Genomic DNA, 24,616 nt, shown 5'->3' with positions numbered 1-24,616 from the left:
AGAATGCATATTTAATATTTTCAAAGTGTAAAGGATGACATATACAGACGGGTGACAAATTAAAGTAAAAACTAACATAAAGTATCTTAATAAGGTGTTTTACCACCAGACCAGCTTCAATGTGCCTTGGCATAGATTCTGCTAGTCTCTGGAACTCTAGTGGAGGGATGGATCACCATTCTTGACAAAAATGTTCCCTCATTTTGTGTTTTGATGATGGTGGTGGAGGGCGCTGTCTAATACGTTGGTCCAAAATCTCCCATAGGTGTTCAATTGGGTTGAAATCTGGTGACTGCAAAGGTCATAGCATATGATTCACTTAATTTTCATACTCGTCAAACCATTCCGTGTAGCCTATTAATACTATATTGACCTGCTCGTGCCCTGTGGATGGGGGCATCGTCATCCTCAAAGAGATCACTCCCATCAGGATAGAAATGTTTCATCATAGGATTAAGGTGATAACTCAGAATAACTTTGTATTCATTTGCAGTGACCCTTCCCTCTAAGGGGACAAGTGGACTCAAACCATGCCAGGAAAATGTCCCCCATAGCATAACAGAGCCACCAAACCGCCTCACTCGAGGGGTCAAGAATTCAGGCCTAAAATGTTCTCTTGGTGTATGCCACATATGTACTCGCTCACTTGTGGAGTATATGGTTAAGGATGACTCATCTGAAAATATATCACTTTTTTCCACATCTCTGTAGACCAGTGCCTATGGTTTTTGCACCATTGAACTCTCAAATCCACATTCATCTTTGTAATGAGGGGTTTATGCACTGCAACCCCACTATAATATTCCTCTCTATGTAGTTGTTGATGGACTGTTTCTTGCTGACACAGTCTGATCTTGTCCTGCATTGACATTCTCAGTCTCCTGAGTTGCTCTTCTGTTTTTCCTTACATATTGCACTAATGCATGGACATCGCAGTCATCGAATGTTCGCTTTCGACCATAATTTCTGAACCCATTTACTTATGTCTTTCACATAGATCTTAATACGGATGTCATTTTAGTAATTTTTCCTATTGAAACACTAGCCATTTGAGCTAGTCTTTGTGACTGAAGCTCCAGCCATCCTTGCCCCAATAATGAACCCTCTTTCAAAGTCACTTAGACCTTTTCGTCATGCCATCTTGATCAAAAATCAAGGTCAAGTGGGCCTGCTAAGCATTTTTATGCATTCCACAGAGCATGATAGAATGTTAATTGCTTAATTGTATCATACAGTGCACCTGTATGGAAGCATCTGCATTCATTATGTTTCTCCACTCATTTATTCAGATTTTCCTTTGATTTGTCACCTGTCTGTATGTGTCGAGTTTCAAAAACTATTCAAAATGCTTTCTTATCATTAGGGCCGCCAGTTTGTTTCCCCTTGCTTTCTTGCTTTGCACTTCACTCCTCCGCCAGCGAGGTTGTGATTGCCTCTTTGTCAAGCCCCTTCTAAAGCAATTATCCCATTTGCACCACCTAAATAATCTAAGGCGATAAAGTAATTGGCACTAATTTAAAAACAGATGATGATCGGCAGCGATGTTTTCAAGCAACACTCACGTGTTAAATTCAGTTCAATTACTTACTACCATGGACAAGCTGCCGTATTTAAAAATGTTATGCATGGGCATGGTACGTTTTGTTAGAAGCAGTGGGAAATGCCCACATTAAAAATGAGAGCAGTTGTATCACATTTAACTTGCACAAAAAAGTTAAATAAATGATTTCATGATTCAGCTAATTAACTAATAATGGCCTTCAGGCAAACAAATTTATTACAAACTAATAGTCCATCAATTACTCAGACCAGACATTATATTGTCAAGCTGGACCAGCACAAATAATTAAAAGACTTTCAGTTCAAAAACTTGGCATCTGGCAGGCCTCATAGGCCATTGTTTTTGCATAATAATAATAATTAAAATAATAAGAGAATATTTAAGTACATTACCATGAGCACTTAAGTGAACCTCATTCACAGAGATTTTCTGCTAACTAGCAAGGTTTTTATGTATTGATCATACACATAAAGACTACAGTTTCACAAGATGGCAATCCCAGGGCCAAGTTACATGGGAAAAAAATACCAAAAACTGCATAGTATATGAAAGCATGGGGACAATTGCCCTGGAAGAGTGTTTGACGTTTAGCTGTAATTTGACATCATCTTGGTTTTCTGACAGATTTTAGTAATTATGTTTTTACAATTGTATGGAGTGTGCATGCTTTGTGGGTTAGACTTTTTTGTTGCGATATCATGTTTTATGTTGTGTAATGTAAGTTAAGGGTGATGATATTAAGTTGTTATATCATTATGAATGTTAGAAACCTTACAACAATTGCATGGCTGTCACCAAATTATTCAAGTAATTGCAGAATATGTAACAGGGACAGGTGGATAAGTAGATAGTCAGGACACCTGAAACTACTGTTTTTCTGTCCCAAACTACAAAACTGATTCAAAGCCCAGGGAACTACTCGTAAATTCTTTTGGCCCTGGATGAACACTTAATTTTTTTTTTTAAAGCTAGCTGCCATTTCTTTTGGAATGTATGTGTGTTGTTATGCAAGAACCACATTTTCACAAATTTAGGGAGCTAAAGAAGGAAATCCTCACTAATACAGGGTTAGCAAGGTTCCTATAAGTTGGAGGCTGTGTTTTACTTGTGTGCAAAATTCAGTTCTCATTTCTGGAACCTCCACTATCAATTCAGTAGAGCACAAACAAGCACATGCTGTCCTCCAAAAGACTGTAGATATGAACAGATTTATTTTTATCATTTATTCACAGTAAGTTTTTATGTTATGCTGGTACTTTCTTTGAGCACAGAAGTATCAGGTTGCATCTGTCATATGTCTGAAATATTTCCAACAAAAAAAACAGAATTTGTTTTTGAATAATAATTGGGTCATATTAAACATATGAAATCTCTGGAGTCATAACGTTACTTGAATTGTATTTTCTTGCTTTCAGCAACAACCCCCAGAATGCCAGTGTACTAGCCATTTTATCGCCATAAAGTCATTAGAAGCTTCTGAATGTTGTAAACTGGGCTGCTGGTACCACCTCAGACTCAGTGACAGAAGGAACATCTGGAGACCACAGAGTCTCCTGCAACAGATTGCTATTGTTCATCTCTCTCAGTGAGGCCTCTGTTACAGTCCACACTGCCATTTACCAGATCTGCAATTCCAAATGCAGGACCATTCTACTGCTTGGTTAAATGAAGGGCTGTATCGTTTCTTTCAGATCCGTGGAGGACAAATAACCACAGTGCATAGGTGAAAGGGTGAGTGGAAGCATATTTTAAAATGACTATTTGATTTAAGTCTAACCGTAAACAGAAGATCAGAATTATTTTTACCCTGAACCCTGAGTCCCCAGGTCTAGGTTTTAAACTATAACCTCCTGTAACTCAAGTATAGAATTGTTCAGATGATATCAAGGTAGAATTTATTAATAGATTATATATATTTAATCAAGGCTATGTGAGGTATGTACTGTATATGGAGGTAAATGGAGGTGGGTGGCATGCTAAAATGTTTCTTGCCTATAAAAGTCGGTTTGAGTTTTATTGTGTTATGAACTAATATACCAAAAAGGAACATCCCCAGTCTGGCTCTTTGGTAGAACCCCAGGGCCCTTTGGCAGGGTAGTTTTTACTAAATGCATTTAAATAAATTTATGCCCAGATGACAGTATGAAATGGCACTTTAATCCTGTCAGATCCTGAGTTCATATCTTATCAGGTGCTAATTTTCAATTTAACTTTTGCCCAGTCTTGAGAATCATTGGCGAGTGAGTACTGTACCAATGAAAATATTTATGTAATCCACGTTCATTGAAATGAACCACTTCACAATAGCCAAGTGCAACACTTACCAGCTTGCTGTATTGTTAAAATGGTGGAGCTGGCCATTTTCAGGATTTGTATTTTTCTTAAGATACAATGGTGCAGGTATATGCATTATTTGTGTGCTTTGTGTGTAGTAATTATACAATGTGATACTCAATCTGGTTTTGAAATATATAATTCTCAAATATGTGCAATTTTCTGGATGCCGGTGTATATGTATATTAATTAATTCTCTGGTGCATTTCATTTTATGGGCACACGGTGGCACTAATGCACATTTTGTACCTACATGTATTTTTTAATGAACACACAGATACACTAATGCACATACAGTATTTGAAAGGATACCTGTCCACTGCAAGTCTTTAAGGCTCTGACTCCCACTTAAATCCAAATGTTTTAAGCTGTCACTTCACCAGTGAGGTGAATTCATACTTAAAGGACTGCCTGTTTGTCAGCACAAATGAGCCTTATGAATTTCTTTAAACATCTTATTCTGGAAAGAATTGTGCTGCCACATGTTTACTCTTGATAACACATTTTAGTGATATTTCACTATCTGGTATGAAATCTTGACCATGCCAATGATTGGACATGAGCCCTGGAGAGGGACCTGTAATTGGCTGCCACATTGCCCAAGGAGAGAGTATTTCACTTTTGGGGGAAGGCCCATTCTACACGCAAACCCCCTCTAGTCAGTCAGGTGCGCTGTCCCTGTACCAGCGGCTGCAAGACTCTTTCAAAGCTGTGACCTCATAGGTCAACTGGTAACTTGCTTCACATGCATTGAAGAAGGAACATACTCACTTTTCTGCTTTCTCACAAATCCATGGAGGTGCCTGTACTTATTGAAAGGCCCTATGAATACAATTGGGCATTTACAGTAATTTAAAATGTTCTTTGTGGAGCTGCTTGGTGGCTAATCCTGTTAAGGCACTGTTCTAGTGCACGGGTGGGCCCCATGCTCTAGTTTCCCTTCTGGACCTGCAGGGCAGTATCAAGGGTAAGGAAGGGAATTGGTTGGCCGGTATGACAGCATTTCATTGCACACTAGTAAAAAACCCACTGGTCAGACTCATGTCTGTGCAAGCCTGACTTGTAGACTACAGTGTGATGAGAATCAGCAGGTCACATCATGCACATGCCTGTGCATCATGCATCACGGAGTGCTGACACCAAATACAATTCGGAATTCAAAATTAGGAGTAAAAGGCAGGGAAAACTTTTTTATAAAGTCATTTCATTGTTAAATTGGATAACTTTAAGTAGCCGCCAATGAGTGTGTTTAACTGGTACTGGCTTTTACAAGAATATTATATTGCTCTGTTACATACTACTGTATATAATGTTTTGTGAATGTAAGGATAAATAGCTGGCAGCTAGTAGCAGGATACCTAGCTTAACCTGGTTAGCTGGCGTTACAGGGTTTGTTAAAGCAGCTATCCACATCACTTCATGTGTTTGCTGTCTGTGTTACAATGTAGGAAGACAAAGTTATGCAGAGTTTGCAAACAACTAGTTAAACCACTGTAATGCCATTTAATGTGGGCAATCTCTTGGTAGATTTCAGTATAACAGGTTTTTCGCTTCAGCAAACATCACTACTCTGTCTAATCTTTCATAAGATTTTAAGAAAACAGAAAACAGGTGTTGGCTTGTGGGAGAGTGAGAATGGAGGCTTAAATTTGGAAACTCCTGGGAAACCTCTGGAAGTTGTGGCAAATGTTAGTCAAATTTGCTTGACTTAGTTTATGTTTGATTTAGCAGGAATTGCAATTGGCCGTGTTATTTTGTGCCTTAGTGTAGTGCAAATGTCAATTTGAGACAAACAAGCAATCAATTTCAGACAGCAGTCAAGTTTTAGCAATGGACTTGTGCATCAGGCTTGGTGCACCTAGAATTCAAAATACATTGAATTGCTTTTAGACTGTGAGCAAACTGTATTTTCTTTGGGGTTCGTCGTTGGTCTCACAATGCATTATACATAGTCATTATACATTGGATTGGAATTGACAGTATCACTTCTCTTCCTTTCATCTTTGGTGTGCGTCGAAAAACTGGCTCCTAGTACTCATTTCGGAGTCCATTTATTTAGGCAGTCTTGGAGCTTATCTTAGACTTCTCTGTAAAGTGTTTACTTTGTATGATTTAAAATTCTGTAGCCTAAATATTGAAACTCCAGACCAAGAAATGGATTTCAAGTGACAAGAAGTGTTGAAAATGCCATCAAAGTGTGGAAATTGAAATAAGAGGACCATGACACACATACTTTAACTTATGAAGGCAATCAAGCGTTTACCTCAGACCTCCCTGCCAACCATGCATTTTATAAGATCAAAAATTTTATTTTTCCTATGCAAGTACTGATGTTCCAGTTTAAAAACAATTGAAGTTCCCGACAAAAGATTGCAATTAATTAAATTTTTCTTGACTTGTTACATTTCCTGTATCCATGTTCTTTGGGAAATACCTCAGACTTAATGTTTTGCCTACAATATGCACTTACAGTGCTAGTTTGCTTACATGCCTTCTGGGGGAAGGGGCTCAGCACATTCCAGATGGGGCCTCCCACTGAGTCAAGTGGTGCAAAAATAGCACCCCAGAATCAGAGGTGCAATTAAGTGGTTATCGTATATGGTTTGGTAGCCAACCTTGCCCACTAATGTTCACTGTTCCACGTTTCACTCCCTGGACTCACTGTTTAGCATTTATTGTGTTTTCACTTGAGATGTATTGCCATGACGCAAATTCCTTCTGAAAATGCAGTTTTGGGAAGCATACTCATCTCATCTTGTTTGTTCTGGTTGAGTAAACTCTCTGAGGTTTGGCATGGACAGAAGCCTACCTGTGTGAATCATTTTGATTATTTCCTTGTCTGAGACTTATCAAATTTGACTTAAGGACTGCTAGACGGCTCATTCGGTTAAGGTATCATGCAAGATAATATCTGGACTGTACCAGTGCTAACTGTGGCCAGTAGGTCCATAGGGTGCAATTGGCGATTGCATAGCCCAGAGAATGGGATGGATCCGTCAGATAGGGCTCCCCGTTCATTGCTATCTGGCAACCCCTGCTGGTCGATCGGGTGCCCATATATTGCAGTCAAAGCTGCATATGCAAGTTTTTCCTTTGATTCTGCTCTATATGAGCTTAACCATAGTGTGTGAACGGCGTGTGAAGAAGCAGCTGGTGACAGGAAGATAACCATGGATGTCTACAATCTCCTGAAATGACAGTGGGGTTTGCAGAATGAATGCGGTTGCATATGCAGGTAATTGGACATTTGAATGTCCAATTGGGGTGGGAATTGGATATATTCAGCCCCATTTTGGGCGCCAAAATTTTATTGACTTGTCCCACTGAGCTATAGCCTGTACCTGTGTAATGAGTTTCATGCTCCAGGGGTTCTCCCTCTCTACTGTGAGCCTGTTTATCATTCATTTGATCCTAGTGGCAGCAATCATATGTCCACATGACCCAATTAATTTCATAAAGGATGTTCTGACATCCTCATCCTTGCGAGGTGTCACACACAACATTGTACTTCCTTAAACAGATCAGTGGCTGTCTTTCTACAAAGAGGATTAACAATTACCAATTTAACAGATTAACAATTTAAACTTGTTATCAGAGTGAAAGACAAACATGCATGTTAGCAAGTCTAACAGAAAAAATTCTCACCTCGTGTTGAGGAGGCAGAAGAAGTTCACTTCCTTCCACTGTTTTGCTCATTGACAGTCTTAGTCAGAGAGTAAGCATATAACTATATAATTTCCTCTTGGTATTCCTTATTATGGAGTTTAAAAATCTGCATATGGTAAGTCAACCACTAAGCATGATATGGAGTAGTTCTCAAAATATCTGGACAAATTAAGAAACAATCAATAGCTATAGAAATGCATTCAGTGTTGTATAGGACCTGTTTCGGCCTGTCACATTGTGAAATGTTCTTCAGTTATTCATAGTGTGAAATCTAACATTGTAAACTAAATTCCATGTTGATGTTGAGATGTGGGTGTCACATGTTAAATTAGGTTTTTCCCATTTTATGTATCTTGAAAAGTACACAAGTATTGCTGTAATTAGGGCTCAGAGATAGCTGAGTACGTGAACCTCTGGGCTGTCAACCTCATTTTTAGCTGTTATCCTCCAGGCGTCCCTTTAGGCATCCCAAACCCAGCAGCCCATTGATAAACCATCTATGATTCAGTAGAGGCATTGATAAGTGTTGCTGATATTATTCTTGAAAATTTGAATCCCCAAAATCTTGTGCATATGCATCTCTCAGACATTATGCATACAATTCTTTCTCCATCTGAGAGACTGATCTACATTAGAAAGTTATTCTCTAATCTCTACCAATGAGACTGCCTCCTGAACCATGCAGTCAGAACCAGGGGCTGGTTGCACCAGCTGTGCATAAGTAAGAACAAAGCCTGGCTGCAACATAAATCTCTACTTGCGCACTTCTAAAAGAAAATGTGTTGCACCACACAACATAGTTTGAACATAACCTTACATATAAAAGGAAATACTGTGTCAGGAAAAATTATTTGCCGGCTTCCTGATTTCCTCTATTATTGAATATTTGTCAGACTAAATGGTTTCCGATCTTTAGACAAAATTATATATTAGACAAAGGGAAACCGTGTTAAATGCAAGACACATATTTTAATTAGAGCCCGACCGATATATCGGTTTGGCCGATATATCGGCCATTATTTGACTTTTTTGACGACATCGGGATCGGCAGTTATGCCGCCGATGTGCCCCGATTTTTTAATAAGTATAATAAACAAAAAAAACAATGATTATTTATCTGTACTTGTCTGTTCGAACGTTGTAATTGCTATTTACTAGAATTATCCAGTAGAGGGAGCTCTAATACAAGTGTGAACTGCAGCCGCTGACGCGCTACTTCTCTAATAAGACGTTTGTCACTGGTGCCTCATCAAATATTCTCCACTGCAAGACTTGTATGCACAGATTCGATTGCCGCAAGAAAGGTATGTATATTTAGTGAAAGTTTTTAATTAAATGCGTTTATACGACCATTATGTTTATCAATCCTCATTATCAAGCGAGCGAGCTAGCTAACATATTTGGTTCACTTTAGCAAGCTAGCTGGCTAGCAAGCCTTTATGAAGTGGCAGTGAGCTCATAAGCAGCGTAGGATCGACATTTCCAGAAGACATCGCTGTATTCTCAAATAAATAACCAGCCAAATAAAATGGTGATTGAATGTATCACACATTTGTTTTTTTTAGCTACTATATGATGCAATCACGCGTTGGCTATTTACACAGCCAACGTGATTGCAAGCGAGTGTGTCATCTAGTCACGCGTCATCGTAGCAAGCTAACCAGACAGTAAAAACGCAGATAAAACACTTCTAACATGGATCATTTTAAGCCATGTTATCTAGCTTTGTCGTGATAACATGAGAGAAGGATTGCTGTTGGAGAAGTGAATCAACCAACAGGTAGCGCGGGTAACTTGCACGAAAGCGCATTGTTTTTTTCACGTATTTCATCCAGTCAATTTAATTTAATCTAACGTTACACTTGATTCACTCTTTAGCTCCGCTAGATAATCTCTTACTCTTTGAGATCATGTAGTAGAAATAAAATAAGAAAATATGATTAATTTAACTTACTGAGAATATATAATAAATAATGAGGCTGTGTCAATAGCTAATGCGTTATTGCGAGCGAGTGTGTCATCTAGTCACGCGTCAGAGCGCATTGTAGTTATTTTCACCGCCTAATTCTTATGGACAGGGAAGCTCGCTAGATAGTCTTACTCTTTGAGATCATGTAGTAGGAATAAAATAAGAAAATATAATTAATGTACTGAGAATAGATACTAAGAAATAATAACAAATTAATAATAACAACAACAATAATAATAATATTCATAAAAATACATGTTTGAAACTGGAAAACTGATTTTTTTTAAATTAATTTTTTATAGATGGCTGGAAAAGAAAGGAGTAAAAGCAAGGTGTGGAGTTATTTTGATTTCACACACTTAAAGATGGTGTTAATATATATATTTAATTTAATATCATCTTTTTATGTTCTTTAAGTTCTTTGTGTGTTTTTTTATTTATTTTTTTGCTTATAAGTTAAATGTTCTTAAATATAGAAACTTTAATAAAATATAAGTTTTTCAAATTGATTTGAAAATGTTGCACTTTTTGACAAAATATTGGTCAAAACATCGGTAATCGGTGGGCTAGGACTCTCCAAAATCGGGATCGGCATCGGACCCAAAAATCTGGCATCGGTCGGGCTCTAATTTTAATATTTCATTTATTTAATGAAATATTCAAACATTTCATTAAATAAAATGCCCATATCACATAGTTATCGTTGACATAGCTAGATAGCTAGTTATTTTGTTTGTTGCTCCTCAAAAAGCTAGCCTTGAACCTAATTTTGCACTTCTATCTGTTTCTTATTTTGTATCAACATCACTGCCCCCCGCCCCCCCCACTTGATTGGTACTTGGTGGACATTTAAATTTTTACAGAAATGTGCTGAATCTGACAAATGTGGGAAAAGTCTCTAAAACAAACTTGTTGTTATTCTCATGGGCCTGAATAATTGGTATTTGAATGATTATCTGAAATGATTGGTGCAATTAAATGAATGATTATGTGTTTAAATAGAGGCCTGATGGACTGTTTGGTAGTTGAGGACTGAAGTGCATGCAAAATAACTCAAGTATTTCATACATTGTGTCCGGTAAATGTTCCCAAGACAAAGTACATGAGCCTCCCAAATTTTCTTTGATTTGAAATGGAATGACCCTTTTAGTTACTGTGTAAAGAAATTAGAAATTAAGATTTATGAGGAAGCTTATTAAAAAATGCTTTGCTTCCCATTTGTATATACAGACATGCTTTTAGGGAATTACATCCATTCTGTTGACTTTCCAAGCTTTCCATATTCCCAAATTTCCCATACTGTAAGCGACCACCATCTGATGGGTATTCGACTACATAGATGGGCCTGTGACTTTGCTTTATCATGTTCAGTAAAAAATTAAGCCAGTCCAGAAGGTTGAGGATTTAATTTTGCATCAGGTATCATTTATAGTGTCACTTTTGTTATGCTGAAGAATTGAAGAATTAACTGTTTTATTGTGACAGCATTCATAATAAGCATGCACAGTCTTAGTCTTTCTGAAAAGTGTCAGGTTCTATATGCTGTAATATATTACTGTGGGTTGATGTATTTTTTTCATTTAAATGAAATTTATCATTGGGGCAGTTTTGAATTCCACTCTAGACATTTATGTTATAGGGTGGAACAAAGTAATTTGTCCAAATAGCTTTGGGCTGCATGCGTGTGTTCAGTTGCATAAAGGAGTGTTATTTTGACAACCCTGCAGGTTTGTGTTTGTCAGAGTAAAGCATATGCTACAAACAGAATGTCTAATAGGGACAGTAGGTGTTCCAGCCAAGAAGATAAAAAGGCCTAAATGAGTAGTAGGCCTAACTGAAATGGTGCATGTTCGCCAACCATGGTATTACCTATTACAGTGAATGAATTGACCGGCTGCAGATAGCTGTGCCTGCGAAATATCAGTTAATAGGTTTAGATTTACTAGAGATCCCAGTATGTTCTGCAGGTTACAGACAAGTAATAATTATGACAATGAGAAGTGGAGGGGAACTCCTCATAACCATAAAAACCTGTCATTTTTTGTTTTCTTACTGTAGCTTTTTAAAGGTATCCTGTTAACTAATTTTGTCACTATGCCTATCTTTTACATCTTAAATGTTAAATACACTTTATGAACACTTTATGATGCCGTTCTCATTGTTAGTGTTAATCAGTTTAACCATCAGGGTCCAAGTTGAACTATGCGGTTGTTCCCTGCACTTGGACCGGTACTTCTCTCTAGGGGTTTCGTCATACTTGTTCCTGGTTATGGTTATACACTTTGTTGTACGTCGCTCTGGATAAGAGCGTCTGCCAAATGCCTGTAATGTAATGTAATGTAATGTAACACTAAGCTTCTAGCTCTTTTTTCAACTCCTGCATAGCTCGTCCAATAAATTATTGCTTTGAAATAATTTATCAAAAGTAATAAAAATACCTGCAGTGTCAACGTTTGCAAAACCATTCAAAGTCATTTGAGCATGTATGAACCATACATTTCAGGTGATATAAACTGGGCATTTAACTGGCCAAGCTTCAGTCATTACCTGCGTGCACTGTAGGCCTACATTATAGCGCTAATTTACTGCTGAAATGTGAAACAATATTTCTATTTTAAGCACAATTCCACCAACTTATTTTTTATTTTATTTTACGGAGGGACTGATAGTTTTTAGATTTAGTCCTTTTTGTCAGATATATTCATCACAATATGTCCCATTCTTTAGATGAAGCCGGTGCCAAGTGCTAGGTTAGTTTAATATATTTTCAGAAGTAGATTTAGGCCTATTGATTTAGCTAAATGTACTGAACGGAACTATTGTGCAATTGATTCAGTTTGATTGTAAAGTTAAAAAATTTAATTGCTCATCAAAAAGGCAATTAGTTGTGGTGCAAAGATCCAGGTGGAGTTACGTTCTTATTTTAAAAACCCGTTTGAAAATAACGCCATTGTTGAGTTTGATACACGGTATCAATACGTACAGGCCCCAAGATTCTAGCCTCCATTTGATGAATTCGCCGGTTGCTATAGCGAACCCCCACCCCCACAGTCACGTGACTCATGTGCTACTGCTTTGGGGGCAGCGCTTGACGTCAAGGATTTGTGAAGAATAAGCAGTAAAACAGCGAGCAGTGCTTTAGCATAGCGTAATTTCCGCACAGACTGAACAGGAATCGTTTCAGTTTTGGAGAGCCCCAATGCCTGGTCCCACCCAAGCACTGTCCCCAAATGGAGAAAATAATAACGACATTATCCCGGACAACGGAACCAACATCATTCCCTACAGAAAAAATACTGTGCGAGGGGAGCGCGCCTACAGGTAAACGAGCGCAGTGCTGCATTATGTGCGGGTTAGCTAGCAAGCTACAGCTAGCTGTCTTAGCTATCGTAAACATCGCTGCAGTGAAATCAGGAAATACAGAGATTATATAACCTTTATGGTTTTATTCGTTATAAATAAGCCCGTTTAGTCAAATTATGCATCAGAATAAAGCGACGTGTATCACGTTTTGGCTTCATATTTCTCATTATTCGTTTTATTGTACAATGGGCGTTATTTACATGGTCATTCGGATGCACGTCCCCATCATTTTGCTCAATGGCTAATAGCTTCTGATTCCATCTCAATGGCGCAATTCGCTGAAAGGCCTTTTTGTGCAGGGGTTTTGCTTTTTATCTTAGGAAAAATAAATAAATATGGATCCGGTTAATCAGTGTTCTCACATGCTGAAATGGCAAGCTGGCTAAAATGGATCGGTCTCCTACGTCTACAGGAATTAAACGGTTTCATATCGGGCAGAATCGAAAGGATGGTGGGTTTTTTGTAAGTAGTGTGCCTTTTACTGGTACCTGTGACAGTGGAGGTCACTGGAATTGGTCATTGGTCATTTATCCAGATATTCGTGTCATGTTTATACCGTTAATTTGCCCTGGAAGATGCATTTCTCTTTTTAGTCGTACACTGCTGCAGTAGTCAAACTGAGCTAGCAAGGTTTCTGAAGTTTGGAATGGTAGGTGAAGCATGTTTTGAATAACGTTTGCTAAATTCTAGATATTCTAGCCCTTCTATATATTAATAATTGGTAGCCTACTGAAGGATAAGCACGCTAAATGTCTGCCATGATTGAAAGAGGAAAGCAGCACGTAGCTTTACCTTTGCGACTTTTGGGACTCAGCATGGTTAGTATTTTTTGTTAGTAGAGCGCATTGTTGGAAGTCACTGAATTTTGTGGGCATCTCTTGTACCTATACATAGTTCTTTACGATTTTTAAAATTTAAAACAGCTGTTCGTATTAAAATAGTTTATGGGTATGTGATTTTTTTCAATGAATGAGTTGCCCTACACTGTCTGTGACGTTTTTTTCTTGCAGTTGTCTCAAATGTACGCAAAACAGTTTTGCAATCGCATGTAACTGTTGATCTTGCTGCTGGCGTTTTTGTCCTGTGGATGGTGCTGGCTTTTTTGTCCTGTGAATACCTTCTGGTATTACCTTCTTCTGCCTGCTGCTCTATTGAGTTCATACAGGCTTAAAATGAAATGCTAAATATAATACAGTGTTTTACTGGATTGCTTTCATTGGGAATCTTGCCCATTTATAGATAGTGGTTGATTTAATTCATAATCATGTTAATAATTGCACAGACTAAGGGATTCCTTCTGTAGGCTCTGAGGTGCCAATTGCCTTGAACATTATAGGATCAGTTTTATAGGGCTGTGGGCAGGCTGGTGAAATAGGCTGGTACCATATATTGGGAAATAATGTTTGTATATAGGCAGCAGAAGAATCCAGAAAACTTGCGGAAAGATCCTGTGCTCACTCTCATCCACTTTTCAGCTTATTATCAAAATTTAATGTGGCTAACATGCGGACACAGTTGAAAAAATTAAATCCCCAAATTATTTGTGAAACGCCATTTTATGTGAAGTGTACGTTTGTTCCTACAGCTGATTTGAACTGCTCAATTTAAAATACTGTGGCTTGCACCTTCGAAGGTGATGGTGATTTTTCTCACCTTTGTGGACAGAAGAGTTATGTGATTTATTAATGAAAGTAATTAAAATGAACTCTTAGAACGGCTGATAACTTAGGCCTGTATAGAGTAAAAGGAGTAAGCCTGAATGCCACACCCTCAATAAAAACTTACTGAAGATAAGGTCATTTGACCTAAAAAGGTGAGCAAAGGACAAACAAGGATTGTTGCTGGAATCTTGGCAGTCTCCCTCTGTTTCTTAACAGTTCCTATTTTCTGTTGAATCCCATTCAATTTTACGCTTCCCCACATACCTCCTTTTGAAAATTATGCATGTACCATTAACTCCTGAGCATTTCACCTTGGGAAATTGTCTCTGATTGCTGCTACTTACTGAATACTAGTTAGGCTAGTTATTTCACGGTCCTGATTTCCTTACCTCAGTGGGGGAAAAGTGACAGTGATAAACTGTAAGCATTTTGCTCTGTGATAGTAATCATGTTAGCGGCATGTCATAATGTTTTTAATTTCTAAGTTGTGTCTGTAGAAACCTATCAAGCTAACCTGATGCCATTTATGGAAGTCGGCTATAACTACTGCCCTCAGGATGCTTTCAGGGGCCCAGATTAACAGGCCTCCAATTATCTGTTCCGGCTTAAATTAAAGGACGGCCTTTGATTTCAGAGTACTTCTGCTGACGGGGACACATTTAATGAAGAGCTGATGATATTGGGGTTTTCCTTGGCTTTCTGAGGTACTGATGTGGTGCCTAAGTGCAGCCGGTTTGCTGTGTCATTGTGGCTAACTTAACACTTATACCCTGTCTATTCCAATTTTGTGCTTGGATAGAAATAAGTTTTAACATAAAAATGTCCTAATTTATGCATTCTTTAGATAAAAAAAAAATACAATTGTATTCATTTTTTTCATGGCTAAGAGGACAAGAGTTATGGAGGATCATTTAGCCCAGAAGTAAAATTGAAATGGAAATTAAAATTGAAAAATTTACAGGCAGTTTATGAACACCATAGCGCATGAGGGTATTACAGTCTAGTATGGGGGAATAGGTAACTTGACACGAGACTCCAAGGTACTGTAAAGGCACTCAGGTTTAAATGGATGAGTTGAAGAATTTAAGCATTTCACAAAGCACACAAGTGAAGCTAAATCCTGACAAGTATTTTACGTCAGTCTGTAAGCTTAACTACAAAGGTCAAACAAAAGAAAGGAGTATACTACACTCAACAGGAAATGATGCTTGCAATAATATATCAACAAAATGCAACAACAATTGAAAACAATGACATGCTGAATTTAGCCAGAGATTGTGACATTAGCCACTTAGCACGCTAAGTAGCTAACCAGTGTTTCCCCCAGGCTATCTTTGTTGGCAGGGTGGTGAGATGGTGCAACCCGGGGGGGGGGGGGGGGGGGGGGTAGTGGGGTTGCTACTGCTGATATAGATATAAAAGTTTTGATATCAAAATAAGGCCAAGTTACAACAAACAATATTGACTATATTAGCTCATTCAATTTAAACAAGCTTTATTCCAAAGCAATGCTACCCAATGTTTCCTGAATTATTTTGTGTAACTTGGCCCTGTGTTTTTTCATCTTATCTGCAGAGAATGTGGTCGTTTAAAGTTTGTGTCACATGAAATGTATGTGTGAGTAACTTCTTTTGTACGTTGAAAACATTTTTTGTTGAGATATCATTTATTTTTGTACTTTGTTATGAGTAACTGTTAAGGGTAATGCATACATTTATGAATCATTAGATAATTAAGTCTTGAGAGAGAAATGGATGCATGCAAGCATACATACATTCTAGCTCAAAGAAACGCAGAGATTCAGTCATTTTTCTTGTACCAAGTAGCCTACAAATAAAAGAAAGTGTTGGTCAAATTTTTTAAATGGATTGCAGTAAGTGTTTTTGATGGGTTATTGTATTCACAGTAGACCTGCTAAGTGTTTATGTCGATAGATGATCTATAGGCCTAGCTAACATTAATTTAAAAATGTAGCATTTTGTTGTCTCTGCCCAGCCTTCGTAATGCAAATGAGTACTGAAATATCAAAAATTCCCTCAGGTTATCGAGCACAGAAAATCATGCAAATGCCTATCACTGTAGTGAAAATTTTATTTATTTATTTATTTTTTTAGAAATATCTTAACAGCATCTTGGGACGTCTTGGGATCACATTTCCTTTCTGACAGTGGTGTTGCCATCACATAGACTGTTTAATTGACTTGTTTACAGAGCTTATTAAAAAATATTGCACGTTCCAAATGTTCAGTACAGCTAAATGTACAGTGAGATTCATAATTATTTGGAGACATAAAATATATTTTGTCTGGATTTGGCTCTAGTAATATAGAAACTCAGAATATGTGTCAATTAAAAATGTAGTGCAGGCCACTAGAGGGAAGGTGTGGTCACTCACCAAAGGTTCAACTTTGTCAGTTATAGCCTAGAAGCAAAAATTGGCTTAGAATTACAGCTTTTTATTTATTTATTTATTTTTTTTAACCAAAGACAATGAATTCAATACAACCTTCATGAACAGGCTGTAGTGTGGCACTACACATGTTTATGCTACTGCACGTGTACTAGCAAAATATTTTGGAAACTGCATTTTGTAAGCAGGTTAATCTTTACATTTTATAGAACGTTTTATATTTGTCCTCTGTTCTATACTCAACATTTATAATGTCCAGTCACCATCTTCCTCAATTTGTGAGAGCTTCAGCAAGTACACTACCATAGAGAAAACTAGGCTGAATGCATGTACAGTATATGTAACTTCAGATGGCTTCCAAAAATCCTCAGTCCAAGATATCAAAATATTGTCACTGATTCTTGTGGATTCTTTGGATTTGTCCAATTATTTTTAAAGACTCTTGCCTCAGATGGAAATCAAAATTTTTACAGAGTGGTGGCAGAGTATACAGTAGATCATTCCCCTACTGGAAATGGGAACTTGGAAATAAGTCAATGTTATTGGTTAGCTCATGACAGCCATGTTGTTTGAAGTGGTAAGTTTTCCAACATGGTTTACAAAGAGACAGCTCTCTGTAAATGAGATTAAGAAATGGCATGTCAGTTAGACCTCCAGCTCACTGGAAGATGGTTTTTAAGCATTGCATATCTGAAATGTTCAAGGTTCAGTTAGTTGCAGTTAATACTCCTTTTAAAATTTCAGTACTATTCACATTGAGGATTCATGTGGATATTGTACCCATTTTTCTCAAATGCGGTGGAATGTAAAACAAAAAAAATGATAAAGGTAATAAATAATAAAATCTAGAATAAATAAAACCCTAATAAACACATTTTTACCTGAACATGGAAAAGAGATTTCAGTGAGGATTGAGCTTAAGCAATAAAAGTCCTGTTTTTTTTTTTCCTACAATGAATGTCATGAACATTATGGAGTTATTATGGAGCACATCAGATTTAGATCTGATTCTGCCATTGCACAATTGCACAGATTTTTTTCAGTGTAGTGTAAGAGTCTGACTGTTTCCGTGTCAGGTGTCGTTCAGATGGGTGTATTCTCAGCAACATGCTAATTTGGCTAGTTTTAAAGTTAGAAGTTGACTTGATGCCATAGATTTGAATTAATTTGACCTCCAAGTGCCCGTTGGCTCCCATTCATTTTTATCATTTCATCAGAATTTGTGCTTGGGGGGTTTAAAAAAAAAAAAAAAAAAAAAAAAAAAAATCAGTTTCTCCTCAAAATTTCATGCTGCTAAAAAGGAGAGGGTTCTGGACTCAAATGTCCAAGATCAATAATCACAATGAGATGTAGGACTGCTTTCATGTTGTTTTTATCTGCTTATTTGGTAGATAGGTGGCTATTGATCTGTGGATTCAACTGACTGGTTGCTAGTCAGATAACGTAGGCTATCTGGTGAGTACAAGCTTAATGTAAGACTGGTTCAAGCTAGCATTTCAGATTTAATAATGATAGCTGACTGCTCTTTGCAGGATAGCTAGTAAGTGAACAGAAACATGGTTTGATTTCAGTCTACTTTATCATATGTGAAATAATGGCAAGCTTGCTGAACTTAATAGTTAGCTTCTTACATCTTATAATTATTTACCAAATATCTGATGTGACATTCTTTTTTATAATTAATATAGCCATGTCTTAGGTTATATTCAAAATAAAGTGAATTGCTGTTGGTGTTGACAGTTAATGCACTTATTAGGATTGGAGTCAGTTGTTGGATCAACTAGATATACTTTTAGGACTGACTGGTAGTAGTTAGGACATCTTGCTGCTTTTCAATTTCAACTTGTGTGATTTTTAAAAAAGCAGTCGGATATGACTGATCCGATGGGAATTTACCTTGAACCTCGCATATTGTTCATTTTGTAAGGTCCCTAATTTTGTAGCTCATGAAAGTGTTTATTTTACTGTATAAAACAATGGAAATTCCAGACAAAAAACTATTAGGTGGTGATAAGTATGGCCAATGGCACAAAGCTGTGAAATTCAGATATGAGTACCATGCCACCCTTGCTTGATCGGTGTCGTTAAGGTACCTTCGAAAACACTGCTTTTAAAAAATGTGTGTATGTCAGCAGGGAGGGTTTTCGAGGATTCTGATGTTTTCTCAAAATAGTGTCTTTGAAATCACTTAAAATGGATAGTTGTTTTTTTAATGGGATGAATAAGATACTTTGTATTGTTTTTTTTCCCCGGTGAAGTATGAAGCACATAAGCTGAAAAGGGAATTTCAGCTGTGTAGCCCTATTGCACTGTAATGACAACCACCTGAATACAAAGAATTTCAGTAAATAAAGGCTTTGAAATCGTGACATGAACTGTTCTGTATAATGCAGTGCACTATAACCAGTCCTTTATTATGTTCAGTTCATATACAGCTATGCCTCCCTTAAAAATATAATATCTATGTGTAGAAAGCAGTGTGTTGGAAAGCACTGTCATGAAATAGGTCAAGTTGGGTGCTGAAAAAACAGGATAATTGAAATAATTTAGTCTTAATGGCACTTAGGATAAAATGTTTTTGTGTCTGCTATGTTATGTTAAGTCAGGAGCCTGAAGGCTATTCCTGTTTTCATAGGAAGTCATAGGATCAGTATCTTCAGGTCTTTTTGCCGTATCTGCGTAAATCACGTATATGTTCATTTGATTATTTTGATATGTGCAGCGTGAAAAATAGGCTAATGATAAATGTTTAACTTTTCCCAGACCTGACACCTGGTCTTGGCTTTAGGACTCTGTCTGCTCTCGAAAAAGGACTTTACAGACAGAGCCACTCAGGAGCCTGTGATTTCTGTTCAGAATATAGCCTACATTTTATGAGTATTGCTCAATCACACTCTAGAGTATGCATGCAGGTCAACAGAAGGTTTATCTGTGTGCATTTACAAAGTTATATTGGTGGTCACAAAATTGCGCATTTAAAGAAATTGTTAGACTTCAGTTACGCTTAGAAAAGGCACATTCCTACAGGGAACTGTAGAATCTGACGGGACAAAAGGATAGCTTCCTTCAATTATTGGGCCTCGTTATCACTTTGTACACAGACAAGCCATGGATCTGTCTTGGGACCAGAGTAACAGTAGGAGTGTCATCAGAATCAGTAAAGGATTCCTCCTGCATGATGCAAGTACTCAACTCTGTATCCATCCTTAGGGAACGTGTTCACCTATTTCTCCCTGCTGTAGTGTTTAGCTTTGCTGTCAATAATGGAAATGCACCATGATTGTGTCTGTTTCTGCCTCTCTATGTCTATGAACTGAATACCCTTCCTTGTAGAGACTATACATTCAGCTAATTCTACACATCTTCCACATAGTGCATTAATATCTCCCTCTTTCTCACTGTACTCTGCACAGTTTATGTACCTTGGTGGTTGTTGCATTAACAGTAATACCTTTACAAATGTGCATTAGGTGTGTGAAACTTTTCTATGAATGAATATTGCTGTGTTTTTGTTTTCAGCTGGGGAATGGCGGTCAATGTATATTCTACCTCAATAACCCAGGAGACTATGAGCAGGCATGACATCACTGCCTGGGTCAATGACATTCTCTGTCTAAACTACACTAAAGTGGAGCAGTTGTCCTCAGGTAAGAATTGACTTTTGCCTTTGTCGTGTTTTAAGCAAATACAAATCTCTCATGGTTCTCTGTCAGTACTAAGGAGCAGTTGTGGCAAATGATGAACAAAATGAACCGTAATAAACGGCAGCAATAGAAACTAGGGTAATCGCAGAGGTGAGAGTTTAGCATACTGTGTATAGCTAACCAAGTGCTTGTCTGTGAGGATGGTCTGAGATGGAATTCATCTGAAATATTTCAGTCACACTGTTGATGCATTCATTTGGATTTCATTTGAAAATAATTGCCATTGTTGTTGATAGTTGAGCAGTTGTGTAAGTTTTGTGTTTTCATTTGGCACATTTGCATTAATTATCTTTTTTAATGAAATGCCTGAAAGGGAGACATGAGTAATTCTGTTTTTTGTTTTATTAATTTTTTGCTAGTTTGTCACAAATGTAATGAGTGAATGTAGATCAATATTAAATTATGATATACATTAAATTTGAAGGTCACATTTTCATTATTCATCATGGTGATCTCATACATTTTTGAGCAGTGACCCAACTGATGCAGTTCTTAATGCATGTCATCTAGTAAATGTAAGATGTAAGTAAAATGTAAAATTTTTCAATGGGATGAAAAGTTACGGGAGACATTTTTGTATAATGTGATCAAAATGGGAACTTGTTGTCTGTTCTGTTTCTGTCCTGAGTGGAATTAGTATAAAATTGGGTAACAATTTAATGACTTTCTTACCTTTAGGGAATAGAAAAGTAATTTTACACATTTATTCTCTGCCAAATATATGACAACAAGCTATTGGCTGACCAGCAAATTTGGCATATTATATAGCTAACAATTTTTTTTTTTTTTTTTTTTTTTTGGGGGGGGGGGGGGGGGGGTTTCCCCCTCATCCTCTCATCAAATCTAGTAGGGAAATAAAGTCTAGTAGGGAAGTACTCTTTAGCTTGTGAGCTTATCATTATTTTCCTCTAGTGAACATTTGCGTAATATAACTTAATTCAGTTCCTATTGAATGGGCAGCAATCACTCAGGCCTTCAGGGTTTTTTTTTTTTTTTTTTTTTGGTGTTCACCGCACATTGTCTGGTTGTTGAGAACAGGGTTAGTCACTGTCTTAGTCACTGCCAAACATGCCCCACCAATTACTCCTGGTCACTGTGATCTCTTCTTCTAGCCATGGTAACCAAAATAATAAGCAGCTGGGCCTGTTCAGTATTTTACACATGACCCTAAGCATTATGGAATGTTAGGTGTTCAATTAATTGAAAAACTACGCCTGTGTGGAAGCACCAGATTACGGAAAACCTTGTATTCCTCATTTACTCAAGTGTTTCCTTTATGTTGGCATTTAATGTATATAGATTCCATTTTTATTAATATTATACATTTGAACAGAGTTGAAAAGTCCAGGGGTCAGAAGGTAAAAGTCCTACCCCATGTTTAATCCACCCATGAATTCAACTGGTGCTGAGTTCACCAATTCGTTATACCTCCTAGCTGAAGAATTGTGCTAATTGGGAAGTCCAGGTGATACTGAGTAGGACTTTTACTTTCTCGACCTGGATTTTCCACCTCTCCATTTGAAGCAGTTTACAGATGACCACTTCAGACTCATTGGGCCTCATTCACAGAACTTTTCTTAAATTATTATTACTTTTGTTCTTACAAATGTTCCTACAAAAAACCAACATGGGATTCATGAAACACGTGCAGACCAGCATTTTTTTTTGTTCATATCCCAGTTGTATGAGAATGCTGACTGTAAATCTAATGTGCAATCCTGTTCATCTGATTAGCATAAGGACACGGCCATGAACAAATACAGATAAGAAAAAAATTATGAATGCCGTAATTTTCTTGGAAACATTACACACAGCTTACGATCAAATGTGATCGTACACGTTTCGTGAATGAGGCCCAGTGTCAAAATGAAGAATGAAGCTAAAGTAAGTTTTACAGGAGTTATTTCAGGGTGTGTTTATGAATTAGCTCCAGGATAGAAGAGTCGGTAAAAGTAAGGAATTTTATCAGAGCAAGATACTGTGGGTAGTGGAGTTCCCCATGGATTGGTGGTGGGGCCTCTCTTATTTATTTACATAACTCATCAGATAATGAACAGGGCCAGCCAGTTAAATTTGTAGATCACAAAAACTGGGAGGCTTGCAACTAAGTGGACAGAAACCTGGCATGTGGGAAATATCAATTTAAGATGGGAGTGTTTTATGGCGGGAACAGATTGGAATGTGTTCAGTTTGATGTATGTAGGGATGAATTGCAAATGGGATGTATTGCAATAAGTATAGACCATAAATTACAGAAAAATACACTATTATACAAAGCCTTTTCAGCCACGACTTACTGTATTTATTGTATGTAATTCTGGGCAACACACCATAAGGAAGATACCAAAGCTCTGGAAAAAAATACAAGCAAGGGCAATGAAATTAGTTCCTGGTATGAAATCTGACAGTTACTAGGGGTTTTCCTGGCTCAAAATAGGGCTTAGCCTAGATGATGACTTTGCATGACACCGACTGCAGTCAGTCCAGCTTCACTGCCACTATCAACTTTATGCGTTGTCTCCCTATATTTAGCTACATTTAGTTAAGTTCTGTGAAGTCTTCTAGAGACTACCACAATGCACTGAGATGCAGGCAGTGGGAAAAAAAAACTGTCAAAATGTAAAATTGGAAAAAATTCAATATTTTGAGGAGGAGGGAATACTATCGCCTATGCTGAAGGATTAACACAGGAATAGTGCCATTTGTAATTGAAATGCATATCTTGAAATGCATTTCCATTTTTGTCACTCAAAACGTAACTTAAAAGTGGACTTAAAGGGTACGATATTAACCTTACAACTTAATGGATCCACAAAAATGTCACCTTTAATGTATTTATTTTTATACATTCACTCAAAGAATGCTTGCACCATCCTTTTTGTCACTGGTGTTACTTGTACCTTGTAGCAACGTAGAAGGTTTTTCAGACTTTTTATTTCTCAGTTCAATCCGCACATAGAGGCAGAAACAGTTTAGGTTAATGATAATACAGTAGAATCTACTTAATTGCAGAATTCCAAGCCATTTCCAATTCATTTCATTGTAAGAGATCACATATTTGCAAAAGGCACTAATGCATATTTCAGGTATATAACTGGGTATTGTGTCCAATTACATTGCATTATAATCTATAAATATACTGTCACATGCCAGCGTGACACCCCTAGGAGGGTGATGCGGCAGTGCTGGGGAACACCGTTGGTTGCTGTATGGAGAGAGAGAGAGAGAGAGCGCGCACCCACACAAACATGAAATTAAAAAAATGGACAATCCTTCCCCCTCACAGGTTCCAGGCTAAAACAATAAACTAAAACAACAAGCTAAAATAATAAAGACAAAAAAAGAGTAAAATGCCGCTGCCACTTTCCTATGCTCCGCCCGTAGCTGGCCCGCTTTTCAGCCAGCGCCAGCTCCTCCAACATCCCAGCTGAGGGTTACTTTCTTGGTCATTCTTGCTTGAAGTCATTTCCAGAAATAAAACAAAATTAAAATCATAAACACTCTCTCTGTGTGAGCTCCCACTCTCGGCCCAGAACTGGGGAGAGCAGCACACCTTTAAGCACCTGGGCCGATTAGCCAGCGTAACCCAGGTGCGTGTGCTCCCTCCACCAGCCGGCACAGCCGAGACCAATCCGCCTCTCCGGCGGACCAAATGCCACATATACATTAAAAGTCAGCAGATGCTTCATAAAATAAATCAACAGTTGCTATATTTTGCACTGTTCTGTTTCAGGTTCTGTTTCCTGATGTGCATATCAGACACACATATATAATGCCTTAAGTTAAAGAAGACCCCTGTGCCATTTAATGTTATTACTTAAAATAATTTATTTTCATAATTCTTATATAAATTATTGGCTGTAATTGGACAACATCCTTGCAAAAAAAGGCAAACATGTAAAACAGACCATACTTTACATTTTCTGGTTCACACACTAGGGTTGGTTT

The 24,616-nt window shown here is 37.5% G+C and overlaps 1 protein-coding gene across 3 annotated transcripts in view; it reads left to right on the top strand.

Moving 5' to 3' along the window:
- mapre2 (microtubule-associated protein, RP/EB family, member 2) overlaps positions 1 to 24,616 on the top strand; it is a 39,333-nt gene that overhangs the window by 1,080 nt on the left and 13,637 nt on the right. The window contains exons 2-3 of one of the 3 annotated variants that reach the window (XM_035429208.1): positions 3,253 to 3,292; positions 20,484 to 20,611. In XM_035429208.1, the coding sequence (XP_035285099.1) occupies positions 20,491 to 20,611 (121 nt within the window). In that variant the 5' untranslated portion in view covers positions 3,253 to 3,292; positions 20,484 to 20,490. Of the gene's footprint in view, positions 1 to 3,252; positions 3,293 to 12,592; positions 12,852 to 20,122; positions 20,145 to 20,483; positions 20,612 to 24,616 lie in introns of those variants that run through there. The other 2 variants (XM_035429206.1, XM_035429207.1) reach the window with 2 other exon arrangements.

Source organism: Anguilla anguilla, chromosome 8 (assembly GCF_013347855.1).
Source record: "Anguilla anguilla isolate fAngAng1 chromosome 8, fAngAng1.pri, whole genome shotgun sequence".
In the NCBI taxonomy this organism is placed as follows: domain Eukaryota; kingdom Metazoa; phylum Chordata; class Actinopteri; order Anguilliformes; family Anguillidae; genus Anguilla; species Anguilla anguilla.
The sequence above is the reverse complement of the archived record's forward strand: the minus strand, read 5'-3'. Positions and strand labels throughout refer to the sequence as shown.